Source organism: Tupaia chinensis, unplaced genomic scaffold (genome assembly GCF_000334495.1).
Source record: "Tupaia chinensis unplaced genomic scaffold, TupChi_1.0 Scaffold000085_1, whole genome shotgun sequence".
Lineage (NCBI taxonomy): Eukaryota > Metazoa > Chordata > Mammalia > Scandentia > Tupaiidae > Tupaia > Tupaia belangeri.
This window is the reverse complement of record NW_006159547.1, coordinates 4,372,263-4,393,450: the sequence shown is the minus strand read 5'-3', so window position 1 is coordinate 4,393,450 and position 21,188 is coordinate 4,372,263. Positions and strand designations below refer to the sequence as shown.

The 21,188-nt window shown below is 36.5% G+C and overlaps 1 protein-coding gene across 1 annotated transcript in view; it reads right to left on the bottom strand.

The window, feature by feature from the left end:
- Positions 1–21,188, bottom strand: part of NAV3 (neuron navigator 3) — a 688,714-nt gene that overhangs the window by 56,103 nt on the left and 611,423 nt on the right. The window contains 2 exon segments of the mRNA XM_014585711.2: positions 7,846–7,929; positions 18,974–19,051. Of these exon segments, the coding sequence (XP_014441197.1) occupies positions 7,846–7,929; positions 18,974–19,051 (162 nt within the window).

Genomic DNA, 21,188 nt, shown 5'->3' with positions numbered 1-21,188 from the left:
CCATAACATACAAAGGAAGGTAAAGATCACTGAAAATCACCTTTGCAGAAAATTGTCTCATACATGGGAATGTCCAGTAACAGTTCTAGCCTTAGACACTTAAAACAAAGGTAGACGATGTTAACTGAAATGTTATTCAACTTCATAACACATACATGATATCTTATAGATCTATTTTCATTGACTATTGGACATATTTGTGTGAGAGGACAGCTAGCTTTAAAAAACAAACCCACCCACAGGCTTTTGTAGTTCATAAGTTGTAGAATCTCATAATGAAATATCAATAGAAACCTCCCGGATTTATTTAGAGGTCTTCAAATACTTAACTGTAATTAATTTTTATTTATTACAGATAAAACATTTCATATTTGTGGATAATATCCTGCTATGACAGAAAAATCAGACCAAAGTAATCATAATTTCTATCTCCCCAACTTCTGTGTTCTATCCCATGCCCAACTCATGATAAAGTAACCAAAACTTACAAATTTACCATTTAACTTAACATATTTTCCATCTAAAATAAATTCTGTAAGAGACGAACTGTTTACTAGAAATTTTTCTTTTTTTTTAAGAGATGTTTTTGCTATAGGGTGCGTGTGCTCGCCAGAAAGACTGAAAGAGACAGAGACAGAAAGTGAGAAATCATCTTCCAGAGCTGATGGCCATGCTGCAATCCTTTCTCCTCCATTTTCCTCTTGGACACACATGCATACATGCCCGGAGTGGGTTTAAACCACTGGGTCAGGACTTGAACCATGGTCATTTACATGGGAGTCCAGCAACATGAACATTATATCATCTGTTGGTCCCAAATTCATTCTATTTTTACCAGGAATTTATTAAAAATGGATATTTAAAGTATCTTATGGTACATATTTAATAAAGCACAAAATTTAAATATTAATTTTACAACATAAACACTACAGTGCTTGTTGAATTTTAATTGAAATTAGATTTTTATCCTTAAATTTAAAATCAATGATGCTTTCACTGTGGATTAAAAATCTGCTAAAACATTTGGCTGTAGTTTTAAAAGAGAAAAATGGAAATGAGATCTCATGCCAGTGTCTAAAAAGTGAGCTTAATTTTGAGTTAGCTGACTTTTTCCAGTGTTAAAACTTTAATCTTTTCTAGAGAAATGTGTTTTAAAAAACCCTGTATTTTGTTTGTTTGTTTTTTTTGAGAGGATTTTGCTATAAGGCACATGCACTCGCCAGAAAGACAGAGAGATAGACAGAAAGCAAGAATTCTCCCTCCAGTGGGTATGGCCATGCTGCAGTCCCTTCTGCTCCATTCTCCTTTTGGAATCTTGGGCATGCACACATATGCACCCGGAGGAGTTTAACCCATCGGGTACGAGACCCGAACCATGGTCAACTACATGGGAATCTAGCAACGCAGACATTACGACACTTGCTGGTCCTAAAAACCTGTTCTTAAAAAACTTAAGAGTTGAGAGTTCAAGGAATGTTGCTTGTTGCGTTTGTTTGTTTGTTTTTTAGAATATTGTGTTTAATAGGACAGAAGAATGGTTGCTTTCTAAAATTAAGTATCTTTTTAAAATCAATAGATATTAGCAGGTTAGTTGTTACTCAGAGTGGCACAATAAATCCAAAGGAAGTTTAAATAAGTAAGAAATATATTTACTACATAACATTGGGAAAATCATATCAATGAAAAAATTAGTTCAGCCATATTCACATTAGTAGTTCTTTAGAAAAACTGTAAGTCGTAGTAGCACCTATAAAATATTTCACAATCTTTAATAAAAAGATAGCTAAATTCCACATTGATTGACATAATCTGTTTAAACCTGCACTAGTTATCTTTCCATATCTGCAAAAATGTCTACTTTTTTTTTTCCTTATTTCAGGTAATGAGATCTTCCCTCACGCAGTCACTCAAGCTATAACCATCTCTTTTTCCTGAACTTTTCCACATGATTATTTTACCCTTTGCTTTAAATATCCCTCCTCGCCCCATAAGACCAAGGTGAAATGTCTTCGAACATGTGAAACCTCTGTTTCTCCTGTCAAAAAAAAATAAGGAAAAAAGGAAGAACCCCTTTCGTGTGCTTCCAAGGATCTGAATGACTATTTTCTTTTAATTAATTAATTAATTAATTTGAATTTGACCAGAGAGAGAAAGGGAAAAAAAAAAAATAAAGGAAGCAAGCCATCAAGTCTGGGACTCAGCAACATGGAAGTCCAGCACCCTTAGCCACCACGCCATCTGCTGACCCCTGAGTGACTATTTTCTTAATTCTGAAGGATGACACATTGCTATGACCATTTTAGGTGCTAATAAATGAAGTTATTTGATTAAGTCTTAATGCTTTCATGAAATCCTAGTGGAAAAGCAATGGTAAAGGGGCAAGGATCTGAAATCAGGGTAAAACTCATGATCAAATTATGTCAGTATCAAAATCCACTGAATCTTAGGTAAAGTGTAGGGTTAGGCCTTGAGATAACTTCATCCTCCTGTCAGAATAGTCTCTTAATTTTCACCTGCTTACAGTTTTCTACTATGTAACATATGTCTTTGAGAAACTACTGGGGATGCTGTTAAACTATTGAAAAATAATGCTAAATTGATCTTCATGAACTAAATTTTACCGTATTAGTCCAGTGTCAAAAGTGTTTGAATGGCTTTCAGGCCAGACGGTGGGGCAGTAGTTAAATGCCATACTCCATGAGGCAAACCCATGTGGGCAGGCTTCCAGTTCAAGTCTGGAGTACTTCTCTGAGGATGCTGGGCACAGTGATCCATGATTTGGGTCTGGTTGAAGGCTAGGAGTGGATTATATTTTTAATGTCTTCCATAATTTACCCTCTTTGCTTCTCATGCACATTCTGTTTCTTTCTCTCTGACATACACTCCTACATTTTCCCTGAATTAGCATTCTTTATTCCCCCAAAGCCTGGGGAGCTCTTCTGCAGGACTTCCATTCTGTAATCATTATGAAGAAACAGAGCTCCCCTTGGAGAACTCTCGAGGCATTGTACTATTGTATTTCTAAAGGCACAGTCATTTCTGCCTACTGAGTTATTCATATCTGTCTTCTCTTTCTTTTTAGGCTGCAAATAAACCCAAACAGTGTTCTGGCACACAAATTTGGAAAGGGGATCATTTGTATTTGACATCTAGAAAGGAAAATTGTTAGAACACAATTTGAGGGACTGATTTTGGTCTAAATCAAACTAAAATGTTGATGTGGTTTCAGGCTATTAATGCCATGAGACTTCAGAAAATCACATCTTGAAGCCAGAAGAGAAGATTTGAGTCTTAGTTTAGGTTCTCTAATTCATAAGTTCGTAGTCGAGAACATGTAACCTCTCTGGCCTTTGTTTTTTCATGTGGTCCAACTTCTGACCTCACTTTCCAATATTCTCATTCTCAGCTTTACTTTTTCAATGGTGCGTATCGCCGTCCCCCCAAAAAGTATACCTTCTTTAGATTATATTTTTATCATCATCAACTAGAATATAAACTCCATGAAAAACGGAGTTTTATTTGCATACATGACTAATACGAACTTCATGAGGTGTCTGCATGTGTTTGTGAGTGTGTGTGTGTGTGTGAGAGAGAGAAAGAGAGAGAAAGAGAAAGACATTGATTGTCACTTCAAAAGGTTTGTGGGAAAATGGAATTAAAGTGCAAGTTTATTTTGGTGAAATAAAATATGAAATCCATGCATAGTATTTTTTTTTTTCTTTTGGAGAGGTTTTTCGCTACAGGGCGCATGAGCTCACCAGAGAGACAGAGAGAGAAAGAGAGACAGAAAGTGATAAATCACCCCCCAGTGGGGATGGCCATGCCGCAATCCCTTCTCCTCCATTCTCCTCTTGGGATCTTGGGCACGCACGCACATGCGCCCGACGTGAGTTTAAGCCACCAGGTCCAGGAATCGAACCGCGGTCGACTACGTGGGAGTCCAGCGACATAGCCATTATGCTAACTGCTGGTCCCATGCATAGTATCTTTACAACATATATTTTCCATAATTTTTGAAGAATCTTTATGGATGTACATATCTAGCTAGTTAGTAGATTTGTTGACCCAATAGACAGGGTCATTGAGACTAATATTAGGGATCATGTCCATCCTTTAATGTAAGGTACTGATATCTATGGTTTTAAGATTAGCTGTACTAGTTATTGTTGAATAGTAACAAATCCATTGTTCATAAGGTGGCTGGGAAAGGGAAATAAAATGTTAGGGAATAAAATGATCAGTATAGGGGCCAGCAAGGTGGCATGGTGGTTGAGGCACTAGACTCCCATGTATCTGATGTGGTAGCTTGCTTCCTCACTTTCTCTCTATCTCTCTCTCTTCAGTAAGCACATGTGCCGTATAACAAATTAAAAAAAAAATGATAACAAATAAAATTTAAAAAATAATTATTTAAAAAATGATTAGAATAATAGCTCTCTCTTTGGTAAGCACATGTGCCGTATAACAAATTTAAAAAAAAAATGATAACAAATAAAATTTAAAAAATAATTATTTAAAAAATGATTAGAATAATAGCAGGCTGGCTAAACTATCAATGTGTCTATCCTGTTTTGTTCTTACAGTAAAAGTTCAATACATAAATCTGATGAATGAGTAAATGGACAACTGAATCTTGGAACGTCAGTGTCTCCCAGTAAGAGAGTTTTAAAAAACCCTGTTCTATATTCCCCAAGCGATTTTCCAGAATTGTTGGATCGTCAGAGAGCAATATACCCTTTTATCTCAGTTCCCCAAAGAAATGCCTTTACTGAAATATGATTAAATGTTATGCCCTCAGCTTTTAGAGAAATGTCTATTTGAACAGCGATTTTTGTCTTTTGTTATTCCATGACCCCAATTTAAGAATCTTTGCAATAAATTTGTCCTTGAATTCAGTGCCCAAAAGTCTGTCTGTTCAATCTAAATTATGCTCTTTGGGTTGGGGAAAAAAAAAAAAAAAGAATAAAGCACACAAGCAAACTCCCTTTGTACCTTAGCTTCCCTGACATTCAATTCCATTCACTTCAGTTCAGTGCTTTGCAGTAGTAATTATCTAAGGTGAGGTATCTTCTTATATACATTCCTCTGCTAGTTTTTGTTAAGATTCTATCATCATAGTGTGTCATCATCATATTCATGCAATTAATGTTATAGGTGTCTCAAAACCACTCTAGAAATAGGTAAGCTACAAATCCCAAATAAATAAATAAACTAGTAAAAAAGCATTATTTTAGTGTATAGTTTGAAATTAGAATAATTATATTATTGGGTTGTTGGAAAAATCATGCAGCATTTTTTTACATAGAAAAATATGTACTGACTTTTCCAATAGCTCACTATTTTAATATAAAAAAATCTTAAGGGCAATTTCAGATATCATGATAGCTTTTTAAGAAAAATTTGTGTGACCAGCAGTTAGCGTAATGGCTATGTCGCTGGACTCCCATGTAGTCGACTGCGGTCCGCATCCTGGACCTGGTGGCTTAAACTCACGCCGGGCGCGTGTGCGTGCGTGCCCAAGATCCAGAGAGGAGAATGGAGGAGTAGGGATTGCAGCATGGCCATACCCCTGGGGGGTGATTTCTCGCTTTCTGTCTCTCTGTCTCTCTCTGTCTGTCTGGCGAGCACACGCGCCCTATAACAAAAATAAATAAATAAATAAATAAACCTCTCCAAAAAAAAGAAAAAAATGTAACTTTGGTAATGTTATTTTAAGGATAATGTATACACAATTATACAATTCCTTATTTTATGGACATATATTTTTAAATCAGGTATTATTCATAGGTATTATAAAATAACACATCTGTGTACTTTCAGATTTTATAAGAAAAATTACTTACAAATATGAGTTGCTGGAAATATAGGAGGGCAAAAATTATATTTTTATTTTTTGAAGATATTGAGATTTAAGTACTAACACCCATTTTCAGCAGTATGTATGATGACCTATGGCCAACAATGGATTTGGTTGATTTTATATTTTTCCAGGGATAAAGAGAGAAATGTGAAGAAAGGTAACACTTCTTGATTGTCCACTACATGTGATATAATTATAGTTTCTCATTTACTCCTCGTAGTGATCCTATAAGATAGTTACCATCTCTGCCTTTAAAATGATAAACTTGAAAATCGGAAAAGGTTATATATGCCAGCCAAAGATTACACAGCTCTCAGGAAACATATCCAGGAAATTCACACCCAAGATTACTGGACTACAGTGTACTACTAACAGTTCTAAAAAAAATCTGTAGTCCTGTTTACTGGGGTCTTATGCTACATTGTGAAGTAGCAAAAAACTAAGAAAAAAAAAAGATATTCATGAGCACTAAAGAGAATTGTTAGTTTTCCTACTAGAACAAGTTTGACAGGAATGGATAGAATTCTCTTTCAAGAGCAAATCTAGGAAATAAAAGAAAAATTAAAATATGGGGTTTGCTTGGTATACTAAGCAAAGATAGGAATATTAGATTTTTCTCCTTTGATTTAATTGAACTCTCTATTAAATTTAAGAATCTGTAATAGTACCCCAAATTTGTTAATATATTCCAGTTTTGTAAAGCTAATGCCTCACAGAAAGTAAAGACAAAATTTAAGCCACCCAGATAGATAAATATAGCAAGAGAGATTTGTAAAATACCCAGTGCTTTATAGATTCTGGTTCTCTTTGAGTGTTAGAAAAAATTTGTGGACTCCTGCCCATATTATGCACATAGGCAGTTTTTTGCAAAAAGTCCCCAACAATCTCAGGGGCTTCACCTGTTTCTGACAGGGCTAATAACAGGAAGTAAGTTAACTGGTCATCATAGGAAAAAGTGACCAGATTCTCTCTTGGCAGTGCAAACCTTCTCAGCATATCTCCCTTTGTGAATTAAAAGCTCTGTTCCTTCCTTTGTGGTATTCCTTCTTTCATGCCATAAACTACTTCAGGTTTATTTTCATGCTTTTGCTATAAATTGTATAACTTTACTTCAAAGCCATCATCCCCAAATGGCAACGAGTTCTTCACAGGATTGTCATTTTTCTCGTAGAAGCTGTAACCAGAAGTCTCTTAATCTGTAAGGTCCTAATATCTTCTCCAGGCACCCTTCCTAAGTATCTCAACCTAAAGGCATGGTCCATAACTGGGCTTATAGACCACCTGACATGGTCTATAATTGGGTTTATAGACCACATATCTGTGAAAATTCTTGTCAGAGTGCAATTCTTGTCAACTGCAAAATGATTTGTTACTTGGGTGCTCTTTCTCTTAGACAATTGTTTCTCTTTTGGAACAGTCAGTATTCTTTTGTCTTTTTTTTTTTTTTTTTTGAGAGGTTTTTGCTAGCAGGCGTATATGCTTGCCAGAAAGCCAGAAAGCCAGAGAGAGACAGAGAGATAGAAAGTGAGAAATCAGAAATCCCCCCCCACCCCCCAGGGAGTACGACCATACCACAATCCCTTCTCCTCTTCTCTTTGGATCTTGGGCATGCATGCACACACACCCGGTGGGAGTTTAAGCCACTGGATCTGGGACTCGAACTGCAGTTGACCACATAGGAGTCCAGTGACATAGCCGTTACGCCAACTGCTGGTCCCTAGTCAGTATTCTCTTAAGAGTCTAAGTCAGAAGTAAAGAATGTACTGTCTAGAAAGAACTGTGTGTGTATGTGCCAATATGAATGAATCTGATTGTAAGTCTTTCAATCTAAAAAGATATTATGTTGTCATTGTTGTAATTTGGCATAGAATGAATGCTTTGTAGTATTTTTTTTTTTTTTAAGGAGCTGCATTTCAGGTTTTATTTAAGCATCCCATGCAACTTGCTGTCCTCTTTCAAACCCTGGTGGCAATTACTGAACATACCTTTTGTTCTGCTGTCATGGTAAGACTTTGCAATCGGCCAGTCATATTCCCTAAACTCTTTTCGAAAGCTGCTACGAGGTGAGCCTGTGAACAAAATGGAAGGAACATAGTTTAAATGTCAGAATCTTATGTGAGTGAATGAAAACCACTCATTTTACAAAGCACTTAATTGCAGGTATTCCAACTTTCAGTACTATCACCACATGGTTAGCTCGCAATGGTTACTGTTCTTTAGTGCAAATCTTCATTTATCATTTCTAAACTTTGGCTTCTTAAAATCAGTGTTTCAGTCTCTTGACATTTAATGAGTTCAACTTCTAAAGAGGCTGGCATTTTGCAAATAATAACACCTTCTGACTTACACATCATGGAAGAATTTGACACCTCTAACACAAAATAAAGTTCTGAGCTCCTTAAGTTTTTAGATTTAAAGTCAAAAAGGAGGTCAGTGAAATCGTCAATGGACAAATGTTCCTCATTTTTATATGTCCATGATGACCTTTGAAGATATTGTTAGCTCTTCCATTGTCATAATTCTCTCCTTCAAGTGTCTGACATCTTCTGACAGCTATAACATTATCTTTCCACTTTTTCTACTTACAAAGAATTGAATGGAAAAGGGTTGTCTTCACTTTACACACTCTTTTCAATAAAAAGGCTTTTCGTTCTATTGTATAGTCCCTTCAAGTAAGGAAGCACAGGTAGGCCCACTAGAAATAATAATCACATTTCATTTAACTCGAAGCATTTGTGGTTTTGGAGTTCTATTTTAAATTGCAGAGAATTATACGTATTATAGTACACAGCTATAACTCTTAGGACTAAGAAGTATTTGGCAATCTTATCACAGCTCTAAAGTAGGTCAGTGTCTATTGACATGCCATCATGCGACAGCTTGAATCCAGAATATTAAATATGGAGAGGTGCTTTAATCTCTCACCACAGCCTGAGATAGAACTACAAGTACTGTTAACTCAAACTGATATTCCCTAAAAGGACATAAAGACTGAATATTTTATATCCTAAATCTACAACAGCTATATATATATGGGACCAAATTTGGCGATCCATGGTGATCCAAACTGACCTTTGGTTAGAGGAGTGAGAGTACTCAGATGAAATATACCTCCTTGTAGCTGTGGCAGAGTTGAAAGGCTAAAAACTATTGACCTATAAAATGGACCCCTACGGTCCTAAGAATTAGTACTCTAGAAGTTTATTACCCTGTTGATGACAGAACAGACCTGTCCCTTCCATTAGTATCATAATACAAAGGTATCTTTGATCCATGCCTTAAACTCATCCTGGGTTGCCCTTCTTTCCCTGATAGTGAAATATGGAGACCAACAATTCACAGCAAATACTTTTAGGAAACTTCAATCTATCAGCACAACTCTCTTTTTCCATGTCCTCCCCTCTCCCCTTTCCATGTTCTCCCCAATCCCTCTCTCTCACACACACACATATTTCCACATACACAATGGAGAATCATACATCAAGGTTTATTAGCAGACTTAACTGGATAAATAGCAGTCTAAAAAAAAAGAAACAGAAATAGTATCTCATAGTTTAAAATATTTTGAATGACAAGGAATGCCACTGACATCAGACATAGTATCTTCAGACATTAACTTAAATTTCTCTTATATTTTAACCCCTTTTCAATGGTGAACGTATACACACATAAAAGTGAACAAAGTGAAAATGTACAGCTTACTGATGTCTAACATCACGAACATTCTTTCACTCACCATGTTAAGAAATGGGACATTCCAAGGCCCTAGAAGCCCTTCCTTGCTCTCCCCTATCATTGTTCTCTCTCCTTTCTCCCAAAACAGCCACTATTTTAGCTTCTGTCCTAGTAATTTCCTTTCATTTTTTCCTGATAGTTTTTAATAGCCAAGCTTGCATTCCTAAACACGATACTTTCATTTGGCCTATTTTAAAAACTGCCTAAGTGTAATCATATGACACTGCTCTTTGTCACCATTTTCTTTTGCTTGTTGTTGTTCCTGAGATCTATCCGTGTGGTGTTCAGAGGAGTTAGTGTCTGCCGTAAAGCATCCCCATATGCAAATGATAACGTATTTGTCTGTAATGGCCATCAGTACTGAGTCCAATTTAGTCTATTAGATATAATCCCGCTATGACCTTATAATGGGCTAAGATATAAAATTAAAATTGCTGTTTTTTTTTTTTTTTTAGAATAGGGACTATTCTCACAGAAAATCTGTTCATATTTACTAAATGAAACATACAGTTCTACTCACTATTGTAAAGTTTTAATTCTCACAAAGTGGAGATATGTAGAGTTTAAGGATTGGACTGCGAATCCTTGAATGTATAAAGTTAAAGAAAATTACTTTGCTTTTCTTTTTGTGCATATTTTATCAACCTTGTAGGAATTAAATATACGGCAGAGAAATCAGGATTGTAAAGAATATACTGCATAAAATCCATGGCTTTTACATTTTGCAGCTGTAAATAGTATAAAATATTTACTATTAGAATGTCAGCTTCTAATCTCTATAAAATTGCTTTTTTAAATTAAATTTAATTTTTGTTAAATTTTTTTATACATTCGGGGAACCAGCAGTTAGCGTAATGGCTATGTCGCTGGACTCCCACATAGTCGACCGCAGTTAGCGTCCCAGACCTGGTGGCTTAAAACTCCCGCCGGGGCGTGTGCGTGCCTGCCCAAGATCCCAAGAGGAGAATGGAGGAGAAGGGATTGCGGCGTGACCATTCCCCTGGGGGGTGATTTCTTGCTTTCTGTCTCTCTGTCTCTGTCTGTCTGGCGAGTGCACGTGCCCTATAGTGAAAACCTCTCAGAAAAAAAAAAAATTATATATTCAGTCACATTATTTAGCTTACAAAGTGAACATTTGAATATGTGAACATTTCTCCCCAGACCAGTTGATCTAAATATCTTCAACAGATAACACCACACCTCCCCATCCCGTCAGTGCTCTGCCTCTGTATCCCTCCTCCAAATGTCCTTTCCCAGGCCCCACTCCTCCGCACACACCACATCTGGCATTCACAGCCATCTCTTGTGTTTGTACATTCTTTAGTCAATCAGTTTCAGTCATATTTTATTTAGTAAAACAACTTATAACTAGTTACAAAAGAACATTTGAGTCATGTTGTTTCCAATGAAAAGCATATTAAAACTAAGTTATTGAAATATTGTTTTAAATTGAGGTTACCTTATCAGATTAAGACTGTTACTTCAGAAAGAATAAAAGGTTAAATTTATCACCAAAAAGCATAAATGGAAAGGAGTTGAAGAGGCAAATTCATCTTCTAATGATGATCTTTATCTCTTTCATGGAGAGAAAATGGAAAGTAAGCTGATTAAACTATGGGATAATACATCTGGTCTGAAAAACTTTATAAAATGATTTTTTAGAAAAATTAAGGATTTCTGGGGGATTATTAATCATAGTTTATTGGGTTCTGACTTTTCTTTTAGCAGCTGTGCAATTTTCAAATCAGAGTAAAATTGTATTAATATGATGATGAATATTCCCTGACTTGTGTTAGGTGAAGTCTGTCCAGGTAATAAAATAGACAAGATTGACTATTAGTTAAAGAAAGATATTTTTAATAAGACACTGTGGTTTTGAAATCATACAACATAATCTGAACAGACTTATAAAGAGAATTATTGTGATGTGAAACAATAAGATAAAATATCATTATACCTAATGACTACGTAGCTTTGGTTAACATAAAATGAAGTGCTAGCTCATCAATAGAGTTAAAAATACTGTGTTGATATTGGTATGTACTAAGACACTGTACTCTACAAGTTGAGACCACATGGGAGGCCCAGGTTCAATTCCTGGTTCAACCTAAAATCCAGCCATGGTGGTGTTTTCCTGTAATCCCATCAAAGAGGCTAAGGCAGGAGGATAAAGACATAGCAAGACTGTCTTAAAACAACAACAAAACCTTCTATCCATAGGTATCACATATGTGCCATAAGATGTTACATGTTAAAATTAATAGCTACTTGAACTATCTTTAACTTATTTATTCTGAAATAAAAAAAGGTTTCACACTTCTTTTACAGTGTATAAAACTGTGTCTTCAGTGTTTGTCATTGTTAACATGTGCAAAATAGTTTTCTCTTAGAAAAGATGCAGAAAAGTGAAAGTAACTATTAGATTAAATAATAATATCAAATATAGCAAAGAAGTAGGGAACAATCTCAAGGAAAATAATATCTAAGAGATATTTGGTTAGAAGACATCTGCTGAAAGGCAAAAGAGTTTCTTTTGTTTTGCTGTCTATTCATTCAATAATATCCTCGAAAAATGTTAGCAATAGTGCTTTAGTGCCCATTTCCAAATTCTCATTTGCAAAGTCAATATATTCAAAAATGAAAAAATGCATCCCACCAGACTTGGCTACATGAAGGTGTGGGCGAGAAGCCAGAGAGTACCTGGCTTATTTTATAATGTGACAATGTGTCTGCATCTGCCTTTCCTTGTGAGGCTCCTGCTTTCTTGCTTTTTGTTAGGAGGTATTGATTCAGGGAAAGTCAGGCAAGAGCACTTGCCAATATAGCCTTTGTCCTTTCTAAAGGCATCCTAGCAGAATCGGCTTTACAAACAGTCTCCCTGTGGTTTTATGCAGCACTGTTGAGAGCAGCTTTACAAGATGGAGTAAGGGCCAGTATGCCTTCTGCTGAATGGGGTCTCTACTCTGCCAGTCAAATCGGATCTGACTTACCACTGCACTTCATAACAAAGGCAAAAATCTCTACATTTTCATGGAGCAACAGTTTTGCTTCTAATAATAAAATTAAGATAGAGATGAGGTGGGGTCTCTATATACAAATAATCATGTCAGTTTAAACAGGTTGAATATCCGTACACTGAAAGTCCAAAATCTGAAATGCCTCAAAATCCAAAAGTTTTTTTTGCAAGGCATGATACTACAAGTAAAAAGTTTCACACCTGACCTCTAACGGGTAGCAGTCAGAATGCAGTTACACGGCACACAGTTTATTCAGCAACCGCAGTGGTCGCTGTGGGATTAGTGAATCGTTCTTGGAAAACTTGTTGGCAGGCACAGGCACTCATCAGAAAGAGGGAGAGAGAAAGCATCCCCAAATGGGGCGTGATCATAATCCAGTCCATTCTCTGTACATACATGTGCCAGACACTTTTCTCAAGCTGCTGTAAGTAGGATTTGAACCCTGAAGTCAGGATTTGGACCCTGAAGGAATGTAGCTCCACTTAACCACTAGGCCAGGAGCCAGTTCTATTGGAATGTAATTTTTTGTGTTTGTAAGTACTTATATATAAATAGTATGAGTTTAAAAAAATACTTGCTTGTTGGTAGCATACAAAGTCAGTTAGGAAAGACGATGGTGATGCCAACCGCAGACAGGCCACAAGGTGGCTAAGAGAGAGAGTCCTTGCTTTCTGAGGCTTCCACGTACACAGACTTTTTTTCATGCACAAAATTATTTCAAGTATTGTATAAAATTACCTTAAGCTATATAAAGTATATATGAAATATGAATGAATTTTGTGCTTAGACTTGGTTCTCATCCCCAAGATACCTCATTATATGTATGCAAATATTTCAAAATCTGTTAATGTTACAAATATTCTAATGCTACACATTTCAGATAATAGATATTCAACCTGCATATCAGTTACTAAATTACTCTAAAGAAAATAATTTAAGTCTTCCTAAAGAGATAATGCTATTTTCCACAGAATCAAATTCATTGAAATTTTTTCTTATAAATTGTAGTTATTACTTTTTTTTTTTCTAAGAGTCAGAGATTTTTGCTAGAGGGTACATGCACTTGTCAGAGAGACAGAGAGAGACAGAAAGCAAGATATCACCCTCAGAGGTGATTCCTTTCATTATCTTCTTGGGATTTTGGGCACGCATGCACATGTACCGGGCATGAGTTTTTTTTTTTTTTTTTGGAGAGGTTTTCGCTATAGGGCGTGTGCGCTCGCCAGACAGACAGAAAGAAAGAGCCAGAGAGGCAGAAAGCGAGAAATCACCCCCCAGGGGGGATGGTCACGCTGCAATCCCTTCTCCTCCATTCTCTTCTCGGGGTCTTGGGCACGCACACGCGCCTGGCGTGAGTTTTAAGCCACTGGGTCCGGGACGCAAACCACGGTCGACTACATGGGAGTCCAGCAACATAGCCATTACACTAACTGCTGGCCCCCCTGGCATGACTTTTAAGCTGTCAGGTCCAGGACTCAAACTGTGGTCAACTACCTAGGAGTTCAGTGATACAGCCATTACACCATCTGCTGGTCCTGTAGCCATTACATTTTAATATAACAGTCCTCAATGTGGAGATCATACTCACATTTAACATGAAGGGAATAAGTTTACTTGCAGTTTAAACAATATAATAAATCAAGACTTATCTCTACCTCCAAATAGGAATTGAATATTTAAATAAAATCATTGACTTACATTGGAAAAATTCTACACAAAAATAATTCTATTCATTTCCTAGGATTGATTTAATTTATAAGTATGTTAAAATATAATATTTTATACATCAACAGATATTAACCTAGATAAAATGAAATGAAATACACTCAGAGAAATTTAAACACAGCATTTCTCAGAACTGAGGGAAAATCAAATATTAACTAAATCTTTTGATACCTCATTATGAACTATGAAATCTAAAGACTAAAAATTAATGATTTCAAGATGACTTATAGGTAATAGGAGACATGAGAAATTCAAATTCCTACGTGTAGAAAGGATACTGTCCCCTAAGAACACAAATGGGGCCAGCAGGTGGTATGGTGGTTAAGGTGCTGGATTCTCACATGGTAGACAGTGGTTCTAGTCCCAGATGTGACAGCTTGAAAATAATGATGGCCGTGTAAGCATGCATGCCCCAAACACACACACACATACACACACCACACAAATGGACATTTATATGTGTGTGTGTGTGTGTATATATATATATATATATATATATATATGACTCCATACCTTGCATTACATGATATTATTAAACTTTTATAAAAATAGAAGTGGCAGGCTTGGCTGGGGGAGGGGCTTTTTGTGTGGGCAAGGGACTTTTGGTGAACAGTGGAGGCTACGTGACCTGCTTTCTCTGTGTCCCTAGATGGGTGAAGGGCAGGGTGTTCTTAGCACAAGAAAGAGTAGCCTTGCCTACCTTCTAGTGGCATTAAAATAATTTTATAATTTATACATGCATCCATTTACTAAGTTCTCAGATACTTTAATATTTAATCTAAAGTAAATTTTAATAAACTAATTTGTTAACAAAGTATAAGATAATGTATAGCTTATCGTCTGAATCTTTTAGTTTATATCTGTTGACATTTTCAGCAAATAAGTTTATCTGATGGTAAAAAGCTTTAGCAATCCATATTGCCACTAAATAAAGAAACACTAAATTGTGAAATAGGGTTAAAACGCCTAGGAAATGAAAAACTAGACTTTTTAAAAAATGTGGAAGATCTTTTAGGTACTTTGTTTTTAAACTAGAAACAATTACATATAATGGGTCTTCAAAAAATCATGGACAATGCATATTATGAAAATCATGGATTTTAACATTTTTGCACCAAAATAAAATCACGCATTCATTTTATTTCTCAGAAATGTCTAGGAGTTCCTTCTATATAGATTCACATAATGCCCACCTCAATCAAGATACAAAACCTCCATCACCACAAAGATTCCCCCATGCCTCTGCCTTTCAATCACACTACGTCTCTCTACCATTCCTAGCCTCAAGCAATCACTAGCCACACGTGACCTTGTGTATGTTTTTTCACTCAGTATAATTCACTTGAGATCTCTACATGTTGTTATACATACTCAAAACTCATTTCTTTGTATGACTGAGTAGTATTCTGTGATATGGATGTATCAGAATTTGTTTATCCCTTGATCTACCAAGTACATTTTGGTTGTTTGCTACTCATTTAGTCATTAAAAAATAAGGCTACAAGTCAGCAAGTAGCATGGCGGTTAAGGTGCTAGATCTCACATAGCTGACTCTATGGTTTGAGTCTCAGACCCAGCAACTGTAAAGTCACACTGGACACTTAAGTGTGTGCCCAAAATCCCAAGAGGAGAATGGAGAAGAGGAAACTGCACAGTGGTCATCTCCCCCTGCAGATGTACAGCTTCCATGTACACAGTTTGGGGGCTTTAAGGTGATTTGAGAATATTTCTAAGATATATTATGAAGGGATAAATAAGAGTATAAATATAGGATAAATATTATGCTCCCATCTGCATGCAAGAAGTACTACTGGGAACCAGCAGTTAGCGTAATGGCTATGTCGCTGGACTCCCACGTAGTCGACCGCGGTTTGCGTCCCGGACCCAGTGGCTTAAAACTCACACCGGGCGCGTGTGCGTGCGTGCCCAAGATCCCGAGAGGACAATGGAGGAAAAGGGATTGCGGTGTGACCATCCCCCCTGGGGGGTGATTTCTCACTTTCTGTCTCTCTGTCTCTGTCTGTCTGGCGAGTGCATGCGCCCTATAGTGAAAACCTCTGCAAAAAAAAAAAAAAAAAAGAAGTACTACTAATAATAACATATGTACTACTGGGAAAGAGGTGGAGAAATTTGGGCATTTTCTCCAGACCTAGCACCTTTTAAACTAGCAAAAGGCCAGCAATGACAAGACATTGACATATGTTTAGTAAACACTTATTACTTCAATATTTGAATTATAAAGCGAGACCAACTAAAATACATCAAATAAATAAAATAAAATCCTGAGTAATCGTTTAAGACATTTGTAAGGATCTTGACAATCTCATGCATAGAGCTTGTCACTGAGACTTCCTTATTGCAGCTAACACAGCCCAAGATGCTCCTGGCATTTGTACTGTTCTCTGTCCCATGGCTACAATCTAGAGAGGAATTTCTATACTGCTGTACGTGTAGTCTATATGGTGACATTGCACATGCCTCTGAACCATCTCTCTAAGAACTACTCTTAGAGGAGGCCAGCAGGTGGCGTGGTGGTTAAGGTGCTGGACTCCTATGTTGTAGTGGACCACGGTTCAAGTCTCAGACCTGGCAGTTTGAAACTCATGCCAAGCACATGTACATGTGTGCCCAAAATCCTGAAAGGAGTATGGAGGAGAAGGGACTGTGGCATGGCCATATCCCCTGAGTGGGTGATTTCTTACTTTCTGTCTCTCCAGCAAATATGTGTACCCTATAGCAAAAACTTCTCTCTCAAAAAAACAATCAAAAAATTACTCTTAGAAACACAACCTACGCTAAGTAATATTGTTATTTTTCAGTGTTGTCTAAATAACTCAATAACTTCATACTATTTATTTAAAGAATTATTTTATTAAACTTTATTTATTTATTTTTAATTTGGCCAGAGAGGGACAGAGTGAAAGAGAGAGATAGAAAGTCAGTAACCAGGTCTGGGACTTGAACCGTGGTCAGCCATGTGAGAGTCCAGTGCCTTTAACCACCATGCCATGTCAGGCCCCGAACCTCGTATTATTTTGAAGAATATCCTAATAATATATATATATATATAAATGAAATAGAGTGTATCCATAATTGCCTTTCCCAAAGCTGAAAAATAAGACCAAATAACTACTCTGCTAAAATGAACACATTGGGAATGAACTGATTCCATTCTGTGGGATTTAGGCTATTCATTGATTTTCATTCTTAAAATGTTTCTTGCTCAGTCATATACTGTGGATCTTGATATGTCACGCTTGGTCTAGGACAGGGAAGAACTCCACGGAGGGCAGGGTGGTAGGGCTGGGGGTAGGCAGCAAGCCTAAAGCTCTTGGCAGAAGTGAGCATTGTGCTGAGCAAGGGCGGCCGGACATACGGCATCACAGCAGGAGCTTTCTGATCCTCACTGCTGCTTCTAGCATGCTTGTCCCTGAGGGCTGGGCACATGCCACATGTTCTCCTGTGTTACTCTGCATCATCTCTGAGTCTTCCCTGGTCCGTGGAAAGATAATCAGTAAGTGCTAAAATAACTAATCATCTCTGTGGTTATCATATTTGCCATCCTGTGCTACCTACATACCAGTAAAACTGTATTCTTTTGAACTGTTAGTGTAAGACTGCCAAGGCTTTTTGAAAATGTCATCTACAATGAAGGCAAGTTATCCACATTTAGAACTAAGCTCATTTTCTAGAATTATTTGGATGTCAGGGACCGGCAGGTGGCATGGGGGTTAATGGCACTGGACTCCCACATGGCCAGCTGTGGTTCACAAGTTCTGGACCTGGTGGTCTGCTTTCTCTCTCTCTCTCTCTCTCTCTCTCTTTTTCTCTCTCTCCTTCTGTGGTCAAATTTAAATAAATAAGTAAATAAATAAATAAAATAATTCTTCAAAAAGAAAAGAATTAATTGGATGTCTAGCAAACTGTTCAATAAATTGAACTAAAGGAGACAAGGCTTATAACGATTCTATCTTCCGAAGTCAAACACCGACAACCCTAATGGTACTGTGCCCTGAGAGAGGCTTACATATGAGGAGTGGTGTAAATACACAAGAGGGCCAGCAGGTGGCGCAGCAGTAATGGAACATTCTGAGATGGCATACCCACGTGGGAAGGTCCTGGGTTTGTATTCTCAGGCTTTCTGGTACCTATCAGGCTCATTTGTGCCCACGATCTGGGCTCACTGGGCCTAGGGGTATATCTTAGTGTAGAAGTTGTATTGTGGGTGCCTCTCTTTCTTTCTCTTTATGTCATAGAAGAAATATTAGGTCGTTGGGAAAGTCACGACATACTTTTCTATGCAAAAATGCATCATGACCTCCCCCCACTCCCAACAGAAAAAGAAACAAAAAATAACAATTAAAAAAGAAACAAGGAGCAACTATTATGTATAACTCTGTTTCCAGTCTCATAAGATACAGGGAAATTTTAACTACTTTTAACCCCTGGGTAATTTGAGTTGATATTTTATAACTGACTATGCAGAAGAGTGTAACTTTATATGAGTTCTACCATTCAGGGACTTAAGTCTTTGTAATTTTGGGAACTCAAAGTGTGTAAGTTTGTCCCATAAATTATTTCATCTGACTACACAAGAATCTGTTGTCAGATATTATAATAATCAAAAGTGACTTACATTTGCCGAAAGTTGAGATGTGAGGGTAGCTACTTTTTCTTGTGATGCAACTAGCTCTCTCCGCAGCTTATGGATTTGCTGAATGCAATGTTTATAAAAAACAAACAAAAAAATCAATCAATTCAGTATACTGGTACATTTTTGCTTAAAACTACAATTCATTCCAAGAAAGCAATACTATATTTAGCTCCTACCCCACTGTATCAGCACCAACTCCTGAAAGTAAAAGAGATGTAGACACAAGCTACACAATAGCAATCAAATGTCACTTCGGAGAAGGATAAAAGTCTAACTTCAAAGTTGAGATTCAACTTTGTAAATCAAAGTATGTTTATTTGTTCCATTTGCCATCTCTGCGTAATTCAAGAGGCCCTTTCCCTAATAGATCTTTTTCCTGTAGAAAAGCATGGCAATAAAACAGAAAAAATTTAGTTTCTTTTTTAAAGTATTGTATACATTTACATTTTTTCTTTGTCTTTTTTAGCAAAAGATATTCCATGTCATTTTTCCTGTGTATACTTTAATTTTCAATATTTTGGCAACTTCTCAGGAACTGTAGAATATCCTATAATCACCTAACTGAAAGTTGGGTTTGAGTCAAGATTTAATAAGTCCATATTGAGAATAATTTTATGGGCTGGAATTTTAATGATGAACAAAGGCGCTTTCCCAAATCTTTACTATAATACCATTTATTCAGTGAATTACTGGCTCAAAGTGGAAATGCTTTATAGATTACTCATAGTTTAAAAATAATAGAAAAAAAAAAGCCATAATATTGTGTAACTAGATAAAGCAATAGAGTACGTATTCTAAAATGTCTTCCTTTTGGTTAAATTCACACTCCAGTAAAACCGAACAGGGCCGGTTGGTTGTGTAGTAGTTTAGGCAGCTGGATCCCATATGGCTGACGGTGCAGAATGAGTTCCAGATCCAATGGCTTGAGAAACACACCCTGCACTAGTGTGTTCATGCCCAAAATCCCAAAGGGAGAAGAAATGGAAGAGAAAGGACCTCGGCGTGACCATCTCTGGTGGGGGGTGCTTTCTCGCTTTCCCACTCACTTGCTCGCTTTGTCTCTGGTGCATGCACGCACCCTCTGGCAAAGTTTTAAACAGTGAAATAACAAGAGAAGGGCATACTATACATTTGAAATTTTAGTTTAAACACTTCCCATGGTTTAAGCTACATGTTTCATGTTGTTGTGAAATGTAAACAGGGATTAGTAAGGGTAAATACTTATAACCATCTGAGACTGGTTCTAAATGGTTACTAGATAGTGGCTTCTGGTCTCCAGAGATTTTAGTTACTTAGATGCCAAACATTCTCCTCTGATGCTTCCAATGTCTTTAAAAACAAGTCTTCTATTACTGCAGTTGGATCAGGTTGAAAGATCATTCTTGACGTAGTTCATTAACTGTCTCTTTCTCTTTTCCTAAACATTAGATTATTATGTTTTTTAAGTTGTGGTGACTATTGAGAAACTAAAAAAGAAGGTAACTCTAAGCTGGAAACAAAGATACTAAATATTTATATAATTTGCCCAAATGTAATTCCACTTCGTTCCTGCTTTTTACAGAGATCACCCCAGCCCTACGTAGCATTTGAGTTACATTCATATGATTATGACCACAGATAGTTCCAGAAATTAGGGCACCTATTTATACTTAAACCAATCTATACTCTTAAATTCTTAAGAATTAATAGGCTTTCTTAAATTACGAGTCTCTATTTCATGAGTTTAGTTCTTCTAAAAAGTAATCCGGGAAATTATCAAGTGATTTAATTTTTTTCAAAATCATGATAAATAAATGATAAAAGGAGAGTGGGATAACTACTAAGACAAATCGATGTAGCATTTCTATGCCTCCATATTTATACTATGATCAGCATCAGAAGCTTTGCCATGTCCATATAATAAAAATAACATTTTTTTTTAAAAAAACATATTCACTCTTTGCTCTAGTTATTATAGAGATAAATTGGTATAATTAATCTTTTCTCAACATTTTCAAACATAGCACATATTATATTTTAAAAGGTTGGCAAAGTAAAACTTCAAAAGAAAGCAGTTCCCTTGTAAAAGCTGGCAACGTGACATAAACTTATCAAATGGTCATTACTTCACGTTGAATAAAATCCCAAATAAAGTCCTCCTGCCCTCTTTGGTAAGAAAAATTCTTTTACAGAGGAGACAAAAAAAAAAAAAAAAAAA